Source organism: Thunnus albacares, chromosome 21 (genome assembly GCF_914725855.1).
Source record: "Thunnus albacares chromosome 21, fThuAlb1.1, whole genome shotgun sequence".
Lineage (NCBI taxonomy): Eukaryota > Metazoa > Chordata > Actinopteri > Scombriformes > Scombridae > Thunnus > Thunnus albacares.
Genome location: NC_058126.1, coordinates 9347818 through 9368228, shown reverse-complemented (window position 1 = coordinate 9368228; position 20411 = coordinate 9347818). Strand labels below are relative to the sequence as shown.

At 35.3% G+C, this 20411-nt stretch overlaps 1 protein-coding gene and 1 long non-coding RNA gene across 3 annotated transcripts in view; one reads left to right on the top strand and one right to left on the bottom strand.

Moving 5' to 3' along the window:
* Positions 1 to 20411, bottom strand: part of kif9 (kinesin family member 9) — a 61078-nt gene extending 40667 nt beyond the window's left edge. Inside the window, exons 1-2 of the mRNA XM_044338990.1 lie at positions 20156 to 20411; positions 18981 to 19012 (exon numbers count right to left, since the gene is read on the bottom strand). Coding sequence (XP_044194925.1) covers positions 18981 to 19012; positions 20156 to 20162 — 39 coding nt within the window. The 5' untranslated portion in view covers positions 20163 to 20411. The remainder of the gene's footprint in view (positions 1 to 18980; positions 19013 to 20155) is intronic.
* On the top strand, positions 495 to 12471 carry LOC122972175. Of its 2 annotated transcripts, XR_006399666.1 has the most exons (9): positions 495 to 1624; positions 2120 to 2167; positions 5373 to 5408; positions 5625 to 5699; positions 5851 to 7685; positions 8181 to 8228; positions 11437 to 11472; positions 11670 to 11744; positions 11896 to 12471. It is a non-coding gene; the product is annotated as an uncharacterized LOC122972175 (long non-coding RNA). The 2 variants fall into 2 exon arrangements; XR_006399667.1 differs by having other exon boundaries at positions 1622 to 2167.

The following is a 20411-nucleotide window of genomic DNA, read 5'->3' as shown; positions in this document are numbered from 1 at the left end:
CACCATTTGATAAAATTGACTAATTGACTGATACTAAAGTGACAGCAGGGTAACAGGTCTTCAGTTGATATTATAGCTAGAAGTGAGCAATAATACAGTCATCTATCCTTGAACAGCATATATAATGTCACACTGATATTGATATCTATTGTGGTATAGTAAATAAATCTTCTGAAAAACTCAGTTGGCAAACTGTTTTTGGAAAGAATTAGGCAACAAACAAATGAAATACCTTACTAATCAAGGTACAATTTTGCCATAAAACAGTTGTGATACTGTTCAATGTTTCACCACATTGCCCAAAACTGCCTTATACAAGAAGATATATTACGAGATATTTTAAAGGATAGCTTTCATAAATAGTTTCAAACTGTTTTGTTATAAACAGTATATGGCAAAATCTCTGTTGACTCTGTATATCATTGTACATCATTGCATTGCCCAGTCCTACAAAAGGCCAAGACTTCATTTACCAGGCCCTTTACATTTAAATCTAATGAATAAAGACCAAAATGGCCTCTTCTGAAAACAGACTTAAAGCAGCAGGGATCAAAGCTCCCTAAGATCTTTTATGAAAAGGACACATAAATCCAGTCACTGTAACTCTGTGGAACCAAAGTCATGAAAAGCTACCTGTTCTACACAACTGCAATGAAGGCTGAGACAGTATGGCTCCCTATAAAGAAATCCATCTGGTGTAAAACCACAATTAAACATTTGTTCCAGTTAGCAAATTAATGTTTTTTTATTACTCTTTTAGTGTAAAGATATATATGTTAAAGAATCTATGTTTATAAGGGGCACAGATGAAAAAGAAATTATTGACACTGTTAAAAATCTCAAGAGTAAGAAGTCCGCAGACTGGAATTGAATTGACATGTTCACAGTTAAAAATATTGAATGTACAGCAAAACCTGACTCATATCTGTGACCAGTTTCTACAAACTGGTGTATTTCCAAGAAAAATGAAAACAGCTAAAGTCATACCAATGTATAAGGCTGGAGACAAACATGTACTCTAAAACTACAGACCTTTTTCCTTGCCTCCACAATTCTCAAAAATACTGGAAAAAATATTCTATACAAGACTAGATGACTTCATCACAAAACATAATGTATCGTATGAACAGCAATATGGATTTAGAGCTCATAGGACAATGTCATTTGCACTTACAGAATTTGTAGAGGAAATAACAATGGCAATAGAAAATAAAGAGTATACAGGAGGGGTATTTCTGGATCTCAAAAAGCATTTGACACAGTAGACCATGACTTACTTTTGATTTATATTCAATAGATTTATTTTGTTTTGTTCTTTTAACATGTTCGAAATAAAACCCAAAAAATTGTGTTGAAATACGAGAACAGCGATGCTTGAAAATGAGAACAGTATGTAGACTTTGTGTGAGTGCGCAATTTTATATTTTGCCAACAAATGTACCAAGTTGGACTTTGAACTAGACTAGAAGTGAAGCACAAAACACCTTTGCAGTGCAGAACTTTGCCCACCTCCACCTACATGGACACTATAAAGACGGTGTATGAGCAGATACAGAGCTAATTTTTGTTCAGGATGAGAGGCCTTACTCTACTCTGTTTGGTGGGACTTATTTTTGCAGCCTTGGTAAGCCACTGTGATAGATTTACTGATGATTCTGACAAGGAAATAACTTAATAAAAATAATAACGTCTTTTATTACTGTATAAGTTTTATGCGTTGTGCATAACACTGGCTTTAGCCTGCTAAATAAATTACTGCTACTTTGCAATGACTTTAATTTCTGCAAATTGTTTTGCGTAACCAGCTGGAACTGATACAAAGCAATCCTACATTAGTCCTTCAGGTGCTAATTACTATAATCTATATTTTATAATTAAGGCTGTTCAACAAAAAAGTGTTAAACATGTTTCACAGAGCTTGGAAGTACTTTTTTGCAAGAATCAGTCAATAAACAGGAGCATGTATCATATGGCTGCAATTTCTTGATTGATTGATTATTTTGCTGCTTTGTTTGAAAATCAAATGTCAATGAGCTTGCAGGACCAAGGTAAATAAAATGTCAAAAAGGATATGTTATTGTCTTTCATTTAATTCAAGTGTTATGCATTTTCCTTCCAGTGGTCAGAAGGAGGCATGGTGCCACCTGAAAGACAGAAGAGGGCAGAGGTAAAAATGCTGTGTTAAAAGTAGAAGCAGGAGAAAGTGATTTTATTATTTTCCGAGACAGGCCCATGCAGTTCAAGCGATCACTGACAGGCCTTCTGAAAATTAGTGGATGTTAACTAGTCGTAGTTACAGCACAGACTAGAAGACCATGCAATAAAAATGACATAAAAATTAGCATAATGCTGATACAGCGTAAGCTCCAAAACATGCTATAACTTGTGCAATACTGTGGGAAAATGACACCAGGGCAGAAGAGGTGAAATTAGCAACTGCAAAAATTATAGCAAGCCTAACAAAAATGTTGCAGTCTGTAAATGGGGTAGACAAAATATTGGGAACACATCTTGGTATAATGCTCTTTAATTCAAAAGCAACACAAATTATAGTCTCTGAAAATTACCATAAAGCTGAATCAACACCTCTCTAAAACAGTTTCAACAAAAACTGAACCATATAACTTACATGAAGGTAGGATTTATTGCACAGCTTTTAGATCAGACTGCAGTAGTTTTGGCAAGGTATACCTAATAAACATACAGTGTAGATAACAGACTCAAGAAACTTGCTTGAATCATGTAATCCATCACAGCTCTGCATTACTGTTGTGTCAAAGTTACTTTATTGTTATGAGGTCATGCAGTAAAGACTTTTTAAATCAATCTGTGCTTCAACAGCATTATAAAATAACTATAACGTAATGCAGGAACTCCTGGCTGTTCCTAGAGGTCAAGGCTGAAAACAAATTGGTGAACGAGCTTTTGCTGTCGTTGCTCTTCTACTGTGGAGAAGCAAAATTAATACACATCTTCAAAAAGCATTTTAAATCCCATGTTTTCTTTGGCTCTCTCTCTTATACCATGTATTTTGTGGGTTGTACACTTAATTCTGTTTTTTTTCTGTCTTTTATCGACATCTTTCTCCTTTTCTTTTTTCTGAAAAACACTAGGTGTTTTATGCTGCAGTCTAAAGATTTGAAAGAGATGAATGGCACTTTTTTCAGCTTTCTCTGTAGACCTAAGAAGTGCATGGCTTCATTATACATTTATCTTGGGATGTTTACAGGATCTGGATGTATTGTATGTTTTCTATGTCTGGCTGGGTCTGGCACAGAGCCTGTGGTGGGGGAAGTTTGGACTGATCATAGGGTTTTTCGATAAATTTCATTTTGTCCAACAGGGCAAGAAATGTTTGACAGTCAGTTTTTAAACTCACAGATATTAGCTTAAAAATATCAAGATCAGATGATTAATACACATTTGAAATCTAATGTCAACGCAGATGCCACCTGGGGTTACAACACCAATGGAAAATGAGAAGGGGTTCAACTCAACAGACACACTAAACACCACAACACAGGTAAGAAAACTTTGTGGGAGAAAGTAATTTCATTATTTTAAAAGAGGTTTTTGGAAGTATGGAAAGTGTTATATGTTCTTGATAACCTGCTTTGTCACCTGCTGTGGACAATTTGATGTGTTCTGATGAAACTTGCTCACCAAATCAAACAAAGAGGTTAAGTGAGGGCTGCTGCAGACTATGAGAGACATTTACCCCACAACTGCCCAAGACTTTGGAAGATTTTAAATGCCTAAATTAAAACAAATCAATCTTCCATGTTTAATGACATAAAGAGTACAGTCTAGACCTGCTCTATGTGAAAAGTGCCCTGAGAGAGTTGTGATTTGGTGCTATATAAATGAAAGTGACTTGACTAAACATCTGATGTCATGAGGGGAGGATAATGGCACTTTTTTAGCTTTCGCTCTAGGCATGAGTAGTGCACGGCATTTATCTTTAGATATCTACAGGATTGCTGGGTTTCTGTAGTGGGTTGTAATGGATAAGTTCCACCATTAACTTGGTTTTCTATAAATTTACTTTGTCCAACAGTGCAGTGTCCTCTTTCTTCAAAATGACTTATGTTCTAATCTTCTAAATACAGTTCTTCAATATATTTGCAATGGCTTGAAGGTTAACTGAATGTCACTTTGCAGGCTTCCAATTTAAATTTTCATTTTGATACAACTGACTTAAACCAAGAGTTAAAATACATTTTATTTGTATGATGCAAACAATTTGTGTGTGTCACCTACAGAGACGTGACTAAACAAAAGACAGGCTTCATCAGCACCTCATTTACTGTACTGCATTTAGTGGACTTTTTAAACAAAAGACTGTGAAAGAACCAAAAATTAATGAAAGCCTACAGACCAAAACCTAAATATATAAATACTTGTGATCCAAAATATGCAGGATATTTTGGTTCTTTCAGTCAGTGTTTTGACCCTGTCTGTAAGACTTTTTGATGTCCTGACACTTTTTAGTCATTTTCAAACAGAGGACTAAATTTACATTTCTTATGTTTTGGGTTTTTTTTTTCCATTTCCAAGTATTTGGAGTGGGGGCCTACAGCATGTACTGTATCATTCTGCTGCTATTTCTATTAAACAGATTAACTTTTGAGTTATTTTGCTGCATAGTTTGAGGTCCAAAGTCAACAACCTTGTAGGAAACAGCAAACACCCATGGTTATGTCATTGGATTAGGGTTTGTTTTTGTTTTTTTAATTGAAGTGTATTGCTTTTTTCAGGCACCAGAGAGCACAATGCCGCCTAGTACTAAGAAACCAAAGGTAGGTAGACTTACCTTTCATTTAAATATTTACAATATGTGCAAGTTTTCTTGTTGGGGGTTGGGAGAAATGTAACAATAGCATCAATTTGAAGTTGCAGTTTTGACCACCTGACTAACATAAGTCCAATATTCTGTTTTAGCACTGGTTTTGGTTCCATCGACTTCTTTGAAAGATATGTGGTGCTTTGCTGCAACATGTTCACCAGTCATTAAGTAACTTCCAAACATAATGTGCACTATAGTTGGTTACACAAGAGTCTCTACAAAGACTCCACCCACTGACATGGCCATGGACACTATATACCAGGTGTATGTGCAGTTGAGAAGGCTAATCTATGATCAAAATGAGAGTGTTTATACTACTCTGTTTGGTGGGAGTAAGTGTCATGGCATTGGCTGAAGGCGCAGTAAGATGGCTAAATTTCCCCAAATTTACTGATCTCAGATGTTGAACTGGCTGAACAGGATATACCTTTAACTGCTATACTCTTGTAGTTTCTCTGTCTTATTCTTTATCTCATTATTGGGCTGTTAGATCTGAACTACGTCAAACTTTACCTTTTTACTACAGAAAACAATGCCGTCTAAAAGTGCTGAGAAACCACAGGTAGGTAGACTTACCTTTCATTTAAATATTCACAATACAAGTTTTCTTGTTGGGGGTTGGGAGAAATGTAATATAACAACATAGCATGACTTAGACAAAAACTCAGAGACAAGTCTCATGTTTAGGAATGAATTCCAGATTAAGTTATCGACCTGTTTATATTGAGCTATTAAATTCCTGATTCCCCCCCCCCCCCCCCCCCCCCCCCCCCTTCAGGCCCTTGGTTTCTGGCATCTCCTTGACAATGATAGCGGGTTCCAACCAACACCAACTACTGGAGTGGACACACAGGTCCTGAACTCACACCACAATTAATACTTATGATACTGTACAGCTGTACTGTACACAGTTGTCTGTGTTTGTGTCTTTCAAGAAAGCAAAAATGTGTTTCGCAATTATTACATATATTTAATTTAGCTTTTTTAAATGTAATCTTTTCCAGTGAATAACAAAAAGAACAAAGAAGACACAGCGGAGGGGTTTGACTCAACAGATGGCTACACAATGCAAATGTAATGAGGCCAACGTCATCAGGATGAAGACCAACCAGGCAATTTAATCGTCCTGCTTCTGCTTCTTTTAAATAAACATTGTATTAATTTGAATTGTTTAAAGTCATTTCTTTTTGGCTGAGATGAAATATTTTACAATACAGTTTATCCACCATTTGATAAAATTGACTGATACTAAAGTGACAGCAGGGTAACAGGTCTTCAGTTGATATTATAGCTAGAAGTGAGCAATAATACAGTCATCTATCCTTGAACAGCATATATAATGTCACACTGATATTGATATCTATTGTGGTATAGTAAATAAATCTTCTGAAAAACTCAGTTGGCAAACTGTTTTTGGAAAGAATTAGGCAACAAACAAATGAAATACCTTACTAATCAAGGTACAATTTTGCCATAAAACAGTTGTGATACTGTTCAATGTTTCACCACATTGCCCAAAACTGCCTTATACAAGAAGATATATTACGAGATATTTTAAAGGATAGCTTTCATAAATAGTTTCAAACTGTTTTGTTATAAACAGTATATGGCAAAATCTCTGTTGACTCTGTATATCATTGTACATCATTGCATTGCCCAGTCCTACAAAAGGCCAAGACTTCATTAACCAGGCCCTTTACATTTAAATCTAATGAATAAAGACCAAAATGGCCTCTTCTGAAAACAGACTTAAAGCAGCAGGGATCAAAGCTCCCTAAGATCTTTTATGAAAAGGACACATAAATCCAGTCACTGTAACTCTGTGGAACCAAAGTCATGAAAAGCTACCTGTTCTACACAACTGCAATGAAGGCTGAGACAGTATGGCTCCCTATAAAGAAATCCATCTGGTGTAAAACCACAATTAAACATTTGTTCCAGTTAGCAAATTAATGTTTTTTTATTACTCTTTTAGTGTAAAGATATATATGTTAAAGAATCTATGTTTATAAGGGGCACAGATGAAAAAGAAATTATTGACACTGTTAAAAATCTCAAGAGTAAGAAGTCCGCAGACTGGAATTGAATTGACATGTTCACAGTTAAAAATATTGAATGTACAGCAAAACCTGACTCATATCTGTGACCAGTTTCTACAAACTGGTGTATTTCCAAGAAAAATGAAAACAGCTAAAGTCATACCAATGTATAAGGCTGGAGACAAACATGTACTCTAAAACTACAGACCTTTTTCCTTGCCTCCACAATTCTCAAAAATACTGGAAAAAATATTCTATACAAGACTAGATGACTTCATCACAAAACATAATGTATCGTATGAACAGCAATATGGATTTAGAGCTCATAGGACAATGTCATTTGCACTTACAGAATTTGTAGAGGAAATAACAATGGCAATAGAAAATAAAGAGTATACAGGAGGGGTATTTCTGGATCTCAAAAAGCATTTGACACAGTAGACCATGACTTACTTTTGATTTATATTCAATAGATTTATTTTGTTTTGTTCTTTTAACATGTTCGAAATAAAACCCAAAAAATTGTGTTGAAATACGAGAACAGCGATGCTTGAAAATGAGAACAGTATGTAGACTTTGTGTGAGTGCGCAATTTTATATTTTGCCAACAAATGTACCAAGTTGGACTTTGAACTAGACTAGAAGTGAAGCACAAAACACCTTTGCAGTGCAGAACTTTGCCCACCTCCACCTACATGGACACTATAAAGACGGTGTATGAGCAGATACAGAGCTAATTTTTGTTCAGGATGAGAGGCCTTACTCTACTCTGTTTGGTGGGACTTATTTTTGCAGCCTTGGTAAGCCACTGTGATAGATTTACTGATGATTCTGACAAGGAAATAACTTAATAAAAATAATAACGTCTTTTATTACTGTATAAGTTTTATGCGTTGTGCATAACACTGGCTTTAGCCTGCTAAATAAATTACTGCTACTTTGCAATGACTTTAATTTCTGCAAATTGTTTTGCGTAACCAGCTGGAACTGATACAAAGCAATCCTACATTAGTCCTTCAGGTGCTAATTACTATAATCTATATTTTATAATTAAGGCTGTTCAACAAAAAAGTGTTAAACATGTTTCACAGAGCTTGGAAGTACTTTTTTGCAAGAATCAGTTAATAAACAGGAGCATGTATCATATGGCTGCAATTTCTTGATTGATTGATTATTTTGCTGCTTTGTTTGAAAATCAAATGTCAATGAGCTTGCAGGACCAAGGTAAATAAAATGTCAAAAAGGATATGTTATTGTCTTTCATTTAATTCAAGTGTTATGCATTTTCCTTCCAGTGGTCAGAAGGAGGCATGGTGCCACCTGAAAGACAGAAGAGGGCAGAGGTAAAAATGCTGTGTTAAAAGTAGAAGCAGGAGAAAGTGATTTTATTATTTTCCGAGACAGGCCCATGCAGTTCAAGCGATCACTGACAGGCCTTCTGAAAATTAGTGGATGTTAACTAGTCGTAGTTACAGCACAGACTAGAAGACCATGCAATAAAAATGACATAAAAATTAGCATAATGCTGATACAGCGTGAGCTCCAAAACATGCTATAACTTGTGCAATACTGTGGGAAAATGACACCAGGGCAGAAGAGGTGAAATTAGCAACTGCAAAAATTATAGCAAGCCTAACAAAAATGTTGCAGTCTGTAAATGGGGTAGACAAAATATTGGGAACACATCTTGGTATAATGCTCTTTAATTCAAAAGCAACACAAATTATAGTCTCTGAAAATTACCATAAAGCTGAATCAACACCTCTCTAAAACAGTTTCAACAAAAACTGAACCATATAACTTACATGAAGGTAGGATTTATTGCACAGCTTTTAGATCAGACTGCAGTAGTTTTGGCAAGGTATACCTAATAAACATACAGTGTAGATAACAGACTCAAGAAACTTGCTTGAATCATGTAATCCATCACAGCTCTGCATTACTGTTGTGTCAAAGTTACTTTATTGTTATGAGGTCATGCAGTAAAGACTTTTTAAATCAATCTGTGCTTCAACAGCATTATAAAATAACTATAACGTAATGCAGGAACTCCTGGCTGTTCCTTGAGGTCAGGGCTGAAAAGAAATTGGTGAACGAGCTTTTGCTGTCGTTGCTCTTCTACTGTGGAGAAGCAAAATTAATACACATCTTCAAAAAGCATTTTAAATCCCATGTTTTCTTTGGCTCTCTCTCTTATACCATGTATTTTGTGGGTTGTACACTTAATTCTGTTTTTTTTCTGTCTTTTATTGACATCTTTCTCCTTTTCTTTTTTCTGAAAAACACTAGGTGTTTTATGCTGCAGTCTAAAGATTTGAAAGAGATGAATGGCACTTTTTTCAGCTTTCTCTGTAGACCTAAGAAGTGCATGGCTTCATTATACATTTATCTTGGGATGTTTACAGGATCTGGATATATTGTATGTTTTCTATGTCTGGCTGGGTCTGGCACAGAGCCTGTGGTGGGGGAAGTTTGGACTGATCATAGGGTTTTTCGATAAATTTCATTTTGTCCAACAGGGCAAGAAATGTTTGACAGTCAGTTTTTAAACTCACAGATATTAGCTTAAAAATATCAAGATCAGATGATTAATACACATTTGAAATCTAATGTCAACGCAGATGCCACCTGGGGTTACAACACCAATGGAAAATGAGAAGGGGTTCAACTCAACAGACACACTAAACACCACAACACAGGTAAGAAAACTTTGTGGGAGAAAGTAATTTCATTATTTTAAAAGAGGTTTTTGGAAGTATGGAAAGTGTTATATGTTCTTGATAACCTGCTTTGTCACCTGCTGTGGACAATTTGATGTGTTCTGATGAAACTTGCTCACCAAATCAAACAAAGAGGTTAAGTGAGGGCTGCTGCAGACTATGAGAGACATTTACCCCACAACTGCCCAAGACTTTGGAAGATTTTAAATGCCTAAATTAAAACAAATCAATCTTCCATGTTTAATGACATAAAGAGTACAGTCTAGACCTGCTCTATGTGAAAAGTGCCCTGAGAGAGTTGTGATTTGGTGCTATATAAATGAAAGTGACTTGACTAAACATCTGATGTCATGAGGGGAGGATAATGGCACTTTTTTAGCTTTCGCTCTAGGCATGAGTAGTGCACGGCATTTATCTTTAGATATCTACAGGATTGCTGGGTTTCTGTAGTGGGTTGTAATGGATAAGTTCCACCATTAACTTGGTTTTCTATAAATTTACTTTGTCCAACAGTGCAGTGTCCTCTTTCTTCAAAATGACTTATGTTCTAATCTTCTAAATACAGTTCTTCAATATATTTGCAATGGCTTGAAGGTTAACTGAATGTCACTTTGCAGGCTTCCAATTTAAATTTTCATTTTGATACAACTGACTTAAACCAAGAGTTAAAATACATTTTATTTGTATGATGCAAACAATTTGTGTGTGTCACCTACAGAGACGTGACTAAACAAAAGACAGGCTTCATCAGCACCTCATTTACTGTACTGCATTTAGTGGACTTTTTAAACAAAAGACTGTGAAAGAACCAAAAATTAATGAAAGCCTACAGACCAAAACCTAAATATATAAATACTTGTGATCCAAAATATGCAGGATATTTTGGTTCTTTCAGTCAGTGTTTTGACCCTGTCTGTAAGAATTTTTGATGTCCTGACACTTTTTAGTCATTTTCAAACAGAGGACTAAATTTACATTTCTTATGTTTTGGGGGTTTTTTTTTTCCATTTCTAAGTATTTGGAGTGGGGGCCTACAGCATGTACTGTATCATTCTGTTGCTATTTCTATGAAACAGATTAACTTTTGGGTTATTTTGCTGCTTAGTTTGAGGTCCAAAGTCAACAACCTTGTAGGAAACAGCAAACACCCATGGTTATGTCATTGGATTAGGGTTTGTTTTTGTTTTTTTTAATTGAAGTGTATTGCTTTTTTCAGGCACCAGAGAGCACAATGCCGCCTAGTACTAAGAAACCAAAGGTAGGTAGACTTACCTTTCATTTAAATATTTACAATATGTGCAAGTTTTCTTGTTGGGGGTTGGGAGAAATGTAACAATAGCATCAATTTGAAGTTGCAGTTTTGGCCACCTGACTAACATAAGTCCAATATATTGTTTTAGCTCTGGTTTTGGCTCCATCGACTTCTTTGAAAGATATGTGCTGCTTTGCTGCAACATGTTCACCAGTCATTAAGTAACTTCCAAACATAATGTGCACTATAGTTGGTTACACAAGAGTCTCTACAAAGACTCCACCCACTGACATGGCCATGGACACTATATAACAGGTGTATGTGCAGTTGAGAAGGCTAATCTATGATCAAAATGAGAGTGTTTATACTACTCTGTTTGGTGGGAGTAAGTGTCATGGCATTGGCTGAAGGCGCAGTAAGATGGCTAAATTTCCCCAAATTTACTGATCTCAGATGTTGAACTGGCTGAACAGGATATACCTTTAACTGCTATACTCTTGTAGTTTCTCTGTCTTATTCTTTATCTCATTATTGGGCTGTTAGATCTGAACTACGTCAAACTTTACCTTTTTACTACAGAAAACAATGCCGTCTAAAAGTGCTGAGAAACCACAGGTAGGTAGACTTACCTTTCATTTAAATATTCACAATACAAGTTTTCTTGTTGGGGGTTGGGAGAAATGTAATATAACAACATAGCATGACTTAGACAAAAACTCAGAGACAAGTCTCATGTTTAGGAATGAATTCCAGATTAAGTTATCGACCTGTTTATATTGAGCTATTAAATTCCTGATTCCCCCCCCCTTCAGGCCCTTGGTTTCTGGCATCTCCTTGACAATGATAGCGGGTTCCAACCAACACCAACTACTGGAGTGGACACACAGGTCCTGAACTCACACCACAATTAATACTTATGATACTGTACAGCTGTACTGTACACAGTTGTCTGTGTTTGTGTCTTTCAAGAAAGCAAAAATGTGTTTCGCAATTATTACATATATTTAATTTAGCTTTTTTAAATGTAATCTTTTCCAGTGAATAACAAAAAGAACAAAGAAGACACAGCGGAGGGGTTTGACTCAACAGATGGCTACACAATGCAAATGTAATGAGGCCAACGTCATCAGGATGAAGACCAACCAGGCAATTTAATCGTCCTGCTTCTGCTTCTTTTAAATAAACATTGTATTAATTTGAATTGTTTAAAGTCATTTCTTTTTGGCTGAGATGAAATATTTTACAATACAGTTTATCCACCATTTGATAAAATTGACTGATACTAAAGTGACAGCAGGGTAACAGGTCTTCAGTTGATATTATAGCTAGAAGTGAGCAATAATACAGTCATCTATCCTTGAACAGCATATATAATGTCACACTGATATTGATATCTATTGTGGTATAGTAAATAAATCTTCTGAAAAACTCAGTTGGCAAACTGTTTTTGGAAAGAATTAGGCAACAAACAAATGAAATACCTTACTAATCAAGGTACAATTTTGCCATAAAACAGTTGTGATACTGTTCAATGTTTCACCACATTGCCCAAAACTGCCTTATACAAGAAGATATATTACGAGATATTTTAAAGGATAGCTTTCATAAATAGTTTCAAACTGTTTTGTCATAAACAGTATATGGCAAAATCTCTGTTACCTCTGTATATCATTGTACATCATTGCATTGCCCAGTCCTACAAAAGGCCAAGACTTCATTAACCAGGCCCTTTACATTTAAATCTAATGAATAAAGACCAAAACGACTTCTTCTGAAAACAGACTTAAAGCAGCAGGGATCAAAGCTCCCTAAGATCTTTTATGAAAAGGACACATAAATCCAGTCACTGTAACTCTGTGGAACCAAAGTCATGAAAAGCTACCTGTTCTACACAACTGCAATGAAGGCTGAGACAGTATGGCTCCCTATAAAGAAATCCATCTGGTGTAAAACCACAATTAAACATTTGTTCCAGTTAGCAAATTAATGTTTTTTTATTACTCTTTTAGTGTAAAGATATATATGTTAAAGAATCTATGTTTATAAGGGGCACAGATGAAAAAGAAATTATTGACACTGTTAAAAATCTCAAGAGTAAGAAGTCTGCAGACTGGAATTGAATTGACATGTTCACAGTTAAAAATATTGAATGTACAGCAAAATCTGACTCATATCTGTGACCAGTTTCTACAAACTGGTGTATTTCCAAGAAAAATGAAAACAGCTAAAGTCATACCAATGTATAAGGCTGGAGACAAACATGTACTCTAAAACTACAGACCTTTTTCCTTGCCTCCACAATTCTCAAAAATACTGGAAAAAATATTCTATACAAGACTAGATGACTTCATCACAAAACATAATGTATCGTATGAACAGCAATATGGATTTAGAGCTCATAGGACAATGTCATTTACACTTACAGAATTTGTAGAGGAAATAACAATGGCAATAGAAAATAAAGAGTATACAGGAAGGGTATTTCTGGATCTCAAAAAGCATTTGACACAGTAGACCATGACTTACTTTTGATTTATATTCAATAGATTTATTTTGTTTTGTTCTTTTAACATGTTCGAAATAAAACCCAAAAAATTGTGGTGAAATACGAGAACAGCGATGCTTGAAAATGAGAACAGTATGTAGACTTTGTGTGAGTCCGCAATTTTATATTTGCCAACAAATGTACCAAGTTGGACTTTGAACTAGAGTAGAAGTGAAGCACAAAACACCTTTGCAGTGCAGAACTTTGACCACCTCCACCTACATGGACACTATAAAGCCGGTATATGAGCAGATACAAAGCTAATTTTTGTTCAGGATGAGAGGCCTTACTCTACTCTGTTTGGTGGGACTTATTTTCGCAGCCTTGGTAAGCCACTGTGATAGATTTACTGATGATTCTGACAAGGAAATAACTTAATAAAAATAATAACGTCTTTTATTACTGTATAAGTTTTATGCGTTGTGCATAACACTGGCTTTAACCTGCTAAATAAATTACTGTTACTTTGCAATGACTTTAATTTTTGCAAATTGTTTTGCGTAACCAGCTGGAACTGATACAAAGCAATCCTACATTAGTCCTTCAGGTGCTAATTACTGTACTCTATATTTTGTAATTATGGCTGTTCAACTAAAAAGTATTAAACATGTTTCACAGGGCTTGGAAGTACTTTTTTGCAATAATCAATGAAGAAACAGGAGCATGTATCATATGGCTGCAATTTCTTGATTGATTGATTATTTTGCTGCTTTGTTTGAAAATCAAATGTCAATGAGCTTGCAGGACCAAGGTAAATAAAATGTCAAAAAGGATATGTTATTGTCTTTCATTTAATTCAAGTGTTATGCATTTTCCTTCCAGTGGTCCGAAGGAGTGACAGTTCCACAAACCACGAAGCCAACTGTAAGAAGAGAAACATAACGTAAAAATGATGTATAAAAGTGGGAGGAGAAAGAAATTTTATTATTTTCCGAGACAGGCCCATGCAATTCAAGCGATCACTGACAGGCCTTCTGAAAATTAGTGGATGTTAACTAGTCGTAGTTACAGCACAGACTAGAAGACCATGCAATAAAAATGACATAAAAATTAGCATAATGCTGATACAGCGTGAGCTCCAAAACATGCTATAACTTGTGCAATACTGTGGGAAAATGACACCAGGGCAGAAGAGGTGAAATTAGCAACTGCAAAAATTACAGCAAGCCTAACAAAAATGTTGCAGTCTGTAAATGGGGTAGACAAAATATTGGGAACACATCTTGGTATAATGCTCTTTAATTCAAAAGCAACACAAATTATAGTCTCTGAAAATTACCATAAAGCTGAATCAACACCTCTCTAAAACAGTTTCAACAAAAACTGAACCATATAACTTACATGAAGGTAGGATTTATTGCACAGCTTTTAGATCAGACTGCAGTAGTTTTGGCAAGGTATACCTAATAAACATACAGTGTAGATAACAGACTCAAGAAACTTGCTTGAATCATGTAATCCATCACAGCTCTGCATTACTGTTGTGTCAAAGTTACTTTATTGTTATGAGGTCATGCAGTAAAGACTTTTTAAATCAATCCGTGCTTCAACAGCATTATAAAATAACTATAACGTAATGCAGGAACTCCTGGCTGTTCCTAGAGGTCAAGGCTGAAAACAAATTGGTGAACGAGCTTTTGCTGTCGTTGCTCTTCTACTGTGGAGAAGCAAAATTAATACACATCTTCAAAAAGCATTTTAAATCCCATGTTTTCTTTGGCTCTCTCTCTTATACCATGTATTTTGTGAGTTGTACACTTAATCCTGTTTTTTTCTCTGTCTTTTATCTACATCTTTCTTTTTTCTGTAAAACACTAGGTGTTTTATGCTGCAGTCTAAAGATTTGAAAGAGATGAATGGCACTTTTTTCAGCTTTCTCTGTAGACCTAAGAAATGCATGGCTTCATTATACATTTATCTTGTGATGTTTACAGGATCTGGATATATTGTGCATTTTCTATGTCTGGCTGGGTCTGGCATAGAGCCTGTGGTAGGGGAAGTTTGAACTGATTATAGGGTTTTTCAAAAAAATGTATTTTGTCCAACAGGGCAAGAAATGTTAGACAGTCAGTTTTTAAACTCACAGATATTAGCTTAAAAATATCAAGATCAGATGATTAATACACATTTGAAATCCAATGTCAATGTCACTTTAGAAAATGCCTTGGTGGAAGCGTCCTGGGATTACAACACCAATGGAAAATGAGATGGGGTTTAACTCAACAGACACACTAAACACCACAACACGGGTAAGAAAACTTTGTGGGAGAAAGTAAATTCATTATTTTAAAAGAGGTTTTTGGAAGTATGGAAAGTGTTATATGTTCTTGATAACGGTGTCACCTGTTTTGGACAATTTGATGTGTTCTGATGAAACTTGCTCTCCAAATCAAACAAAGAGGTTAAGTGAGGGCTAAATTATCTTCCATGTTTAAAAACATAAAGAGTACAGTCTAGACCTGCTCTATGTGAAAAGTGCCCTGAGAGAGTTGTGATTTGGTGCTACATAAATGAAAGTGACTTGACTAAACATCTGATGTCATGAGGGGAGGATAATGGCACTTTTTTAGCTTTCGCTCTAGGCATGAGTAGTGCACGGCATTTATCATTAGATATCTACAGGATTGCTGGGTTTCTGTAGTGGGTTGTAATGGATAAGTTCCACCGTTAACTTGGTTTTCTATAAATTTACTTTATCCAACAGTTCTTCAATATATTTGCAATGGCTTGAAGGTTAACTGAATGTCACTTTGCAGGCTTCCAATTTAAATTTTCATTTTGATACAACTGACTTAAACCAAGAGTTAAAATAAATTTTATTTGTATGATGCAAAATGTATGGGATTATTTCTATTTCTATTAACCAGTTTAACATTATTCTGCAGCTTTTCCTCTGTGGTTGTCATGCCTTTTTTAGTAAATTATTCCTGGGCTATCACACTGAAACTACTTCATACTTAATCATTTTACTGCAAAATAATATATTCTGGTTCTATCAACCTGACATTAGTTAGCAATGTTCTATATTTTTACAATTTGTGTGTGTCACCTACAGAGACGTGATTAAACAAAAGACAGGCTTCATCAGCACCTCATTTACTGTACTGCATTTAGTGGACTTTTTAAACAAAAGACTGTGAAAGAACCAAAAATTGATGAAAGCCTACAGACCAAAACCTAAATATATAAATACTTGTGATCCAAAATATGCAGGATATTTTGGTTCTTTCAGTCAGTGTTTTGACCCTGTCTGTAAGACTTTTTGATGTCCTGACACTTTTTAGTCATTTTCAAACAGAGGACTAAATTTACATTTCTTATGTTTTGGGTTTGTTTTTTTTTCCATTTCTAAGTATTTGGAGTGGTGGCCTACAGCATGTACAGTATCATTCTGCTGCTATTTCTATTAAACAGATTAACTTTTGAGTTATTTTGCTGCATAGTTTGAGGTCCAAAGTCAACAGCCTTGTAGGAAACAGCAAACACCCATGGTTATGTCATTGGATTAGGGTTTGTTTTTGTTTTTTTTAATTGAAGTGTATTGCTTTTTTCAGGCACCAGAGAGCACAATGCCGTCTAAAAGTACTAAGAAACCAGTAAGTAGACTTACCTTTCATTTAAATATTTACAATATGTGCAAGTTTTCTTGTTGGGGGTTGGGAGAAATGTAACAATAGCATCAATTTGAAGTTGCAGTTTTGACCACCTGACTAACATAAGTCCAATATTCTGTTTTAGCACTGGTTTTGGTTCCATCGACTTCTTTGAAAGATATGTGGTGCTTTGCTGCAACATGTTCACCAGTCATTAAGTAACTTCCTAACATAATGTGCACTATAGTTGGTTACACAAGAGTCTCTACAAAGACTTACCTTTCATTTAAATATTTACAATATGTGCAAGTTTTCTTGTTGGGGGTTGGGAGAAATGTAATATAACAACATAGCATGACTTAGACAAAAACTCAGAGACAAGTCTCATGTTTAGGAATGAATTCCAGATTAAGTTATCGACCTGTTTATACTGAGCTATTAAATTCCTGATTCTCCCCCTCAGGTCTCTGGTGTCTGGCATTTCCTTGAGAATGATAGCGGGTTCCAACCAACACCAACTACTGGAGTGGACACACAGGTCCTGAACTCACACCACAATTAATACTTATGATACTGTACAGCTGTACTGTACACAGTTGTCTGTGTTTGTGTCTTTCAAGAAAGCAAGAATGTGTTTCGCAATTATTACATATATTTAATTTAGCTTTTTTTAAATGTAATCTTTTCCAGTGAATAACAAAAAGAACAAAGAAGACACAGCGGAGGGGTTTGACTCAACAGATGACTACACAATGCAAATGTAATGAGGCCAACATCATCAGGATGAAGACCAACCAGGCGATTTAATCGTCCTGCTTCTGCTTCTTTTAAATAAACATTGTATTAATTTGAATTGTTTAAAGTCATTTTTTTTGGCTGAGATGAAATATTTTACAATACAGTTTATCCACCATTTGATAAAATTGACTAATTGACTGATATTAAAATGACAGCAGGGTAAAAGGTCTTCAGTTGATATTATAACTAGAAGTGAGCAATAATACAGTCATCTATCCTTGAACAGCATATATAATGTCACACTGATATTGATATCTATTGTGGTATAGTAAATAAATCTTCTGAAAAACTCAGTTGGCAAACTGTTTTTGGAAAGAATTAGGCAACAAATAAATGAAATACCTTACTAATCAAGGTACAATTTTGCCATAAAACAGTTGTGATACTGTTCAATGTTTCACCACATTGCCCAAAACTGCCTTATACAAGAAGATATATTACGAGATATTTTAAAGGATAGCTTTCATAAACAGTTTTAAACTGTTTTGTCATAAACAGTATATGGCAAAATCTCTGTTGACTCTTTATATCATTGTACATCATTGCATTGCCCAGTCCTACAAAAGGCCAAGACTTCATTAACCAGGCCCTTTACATTTAAATCTAATGAATAAAGACCAAAATGGCCTCTTCTGAAAACAGACTTAAAGCAGCAGGGATTAAAGCTTCCTAAGATCTTTTATGAAAAGGACGCATAAATCCAGTCACTGTAACTCTGTGGAACCAAAGTCATGAAAAGCTACCTGTTCTACACAACTGCAATGAAGGCTGAGATAGTATGGCTCCCTATAAAGAAATCCATCTGGTGTAAAACCACAATTAAACATTTGTTCCAGCTAGCAAATTAATGTTTTTTTTTATTACTCTTTTAGTGTAAAGATATATATGTTGGACTTTGAACTAGACTAGAAGTGAAGCACAAAACTCTATATTCTATAATTAAGGCTGTTCAACTAAATTGTAAGTGTTAAACATATGTTTCACAGGGCTTGGAAGTACTTTTTTGCAATAATCAATGAATAAACAGGAGCATGTATCATATGGCTGCAATTTCTTGATTGAGTGATTATTTTGCTGCTTTGTTTGAAATCAAATGTCAATGACCTCGCAGGACTAGGGTCAAAAACGATACTGGGAAAAAGCCCAATGTTATTGTCTTTAATTTAATTCAAGTGTTATGCATTTACCTTCCAGTGGTCAGAAGGAGGCATGGAGCAACCTAAAAGACAGGAGAAACCAAAGGTAAAAATGATGTGTTAAAAGTGGAAGCAGGAGAAAGTGATTTTATTATTTTCCAAGACAGGCCCATGCAGTTCAAGAGATCACTGACAGGCCTGAAAATTAGTGGATGTTAACTAGTCGTAGTTACAGCATAGACTAGAAGACCATGCAATAAAAATGACATAAAAATTAGCATAATGCTGATACAGCGTGAGCTCCAAAACATGCTATAACTTGTGCAATACTGTGGGAAAATGACACCAGGGCAGAAGAGGTGAAATTAGCAACTGCAAAAATTACAGCAAGCCTAACAAAAATGTTGCAGTCTGTAAATGGGGTAGACAAAATATTGGGAACGCATCTTGGTATAATGCTCTTTAATTCAAAAGCAACACAAATTATAGTCTCTGAAAATTACCATAAAGCTGAATCAACACCTCTCTAAAACAGTTTCAACAAAACTTGAACCATATAACTTACATGAAGGTAGGATTTATTGCATTTATTGCTTTTAGATCAGACTGCAGTAGTTTTTGCTAGGTGTACCTAGTAAGCATACAGTGTAGATAACAGACTGTAGAAACTTGCTTGAATCATGTAATTCTTTTTTCTGTAAAACACTGTATAACTTGTCAGGAAAAGTACCACATAACTACATAGCTACATAAAAGTGTGCTTGCTTGGCAAATTTAACATAGACTTTAATGTTTATTGTGAAGAATTACACCATAGCAAGTTTCGCCATAGCCTCTTATTGATCTCATACCAAATAGAAACCAATATGGCTGAAATGGGTACAACAAGAATATAGAACAACTTTAAAATGTATACCCTATTTTCATTCATGAGCAAAATAAAGGTTTCACAAATCTGAAAGTGGGTTTAAAGCTTTTGCTACGATCCCTATATCTTTTTCACAAGTGTAAGTGTTGAAAAAAAATAGAGATTCAGCTTCTAAATATCATTATTTTTGTTTCCCTCAGTTTTTTCCATAACCACGAATTGGAAGCTAACTTTAGCATTGTTAGATTTGAAGCTAGTTTAGGGGGTACAGCGAGCAAACACAGCAATATGGTCTTTTAAGGCCCCGTGTCCAACTTGGAAATGGCATGGCAAGGGTGCTGTATGCTATTAAACATACCTGGCATAGGTGAGTGTAGTCTTTAGAGGCAGTTATGACCACTAGTTAGCATCAATATTAGCCCCAGGATTGGTCATAGTGCAACTTTCCCCCACTACCTCGCTGTTGTTCTGAAAAAGTTGTGCTATCACCGTCCTCCATAGTGTTATTGTTGTAGTTGTCTGTATCTTCACTTTTGTCTTTACTTCACAATGAATGTAGAGCCATTTCGCACCAACTTCGTTTTGGTTAGCCCGCCATTTTAAATCCCTTTAAC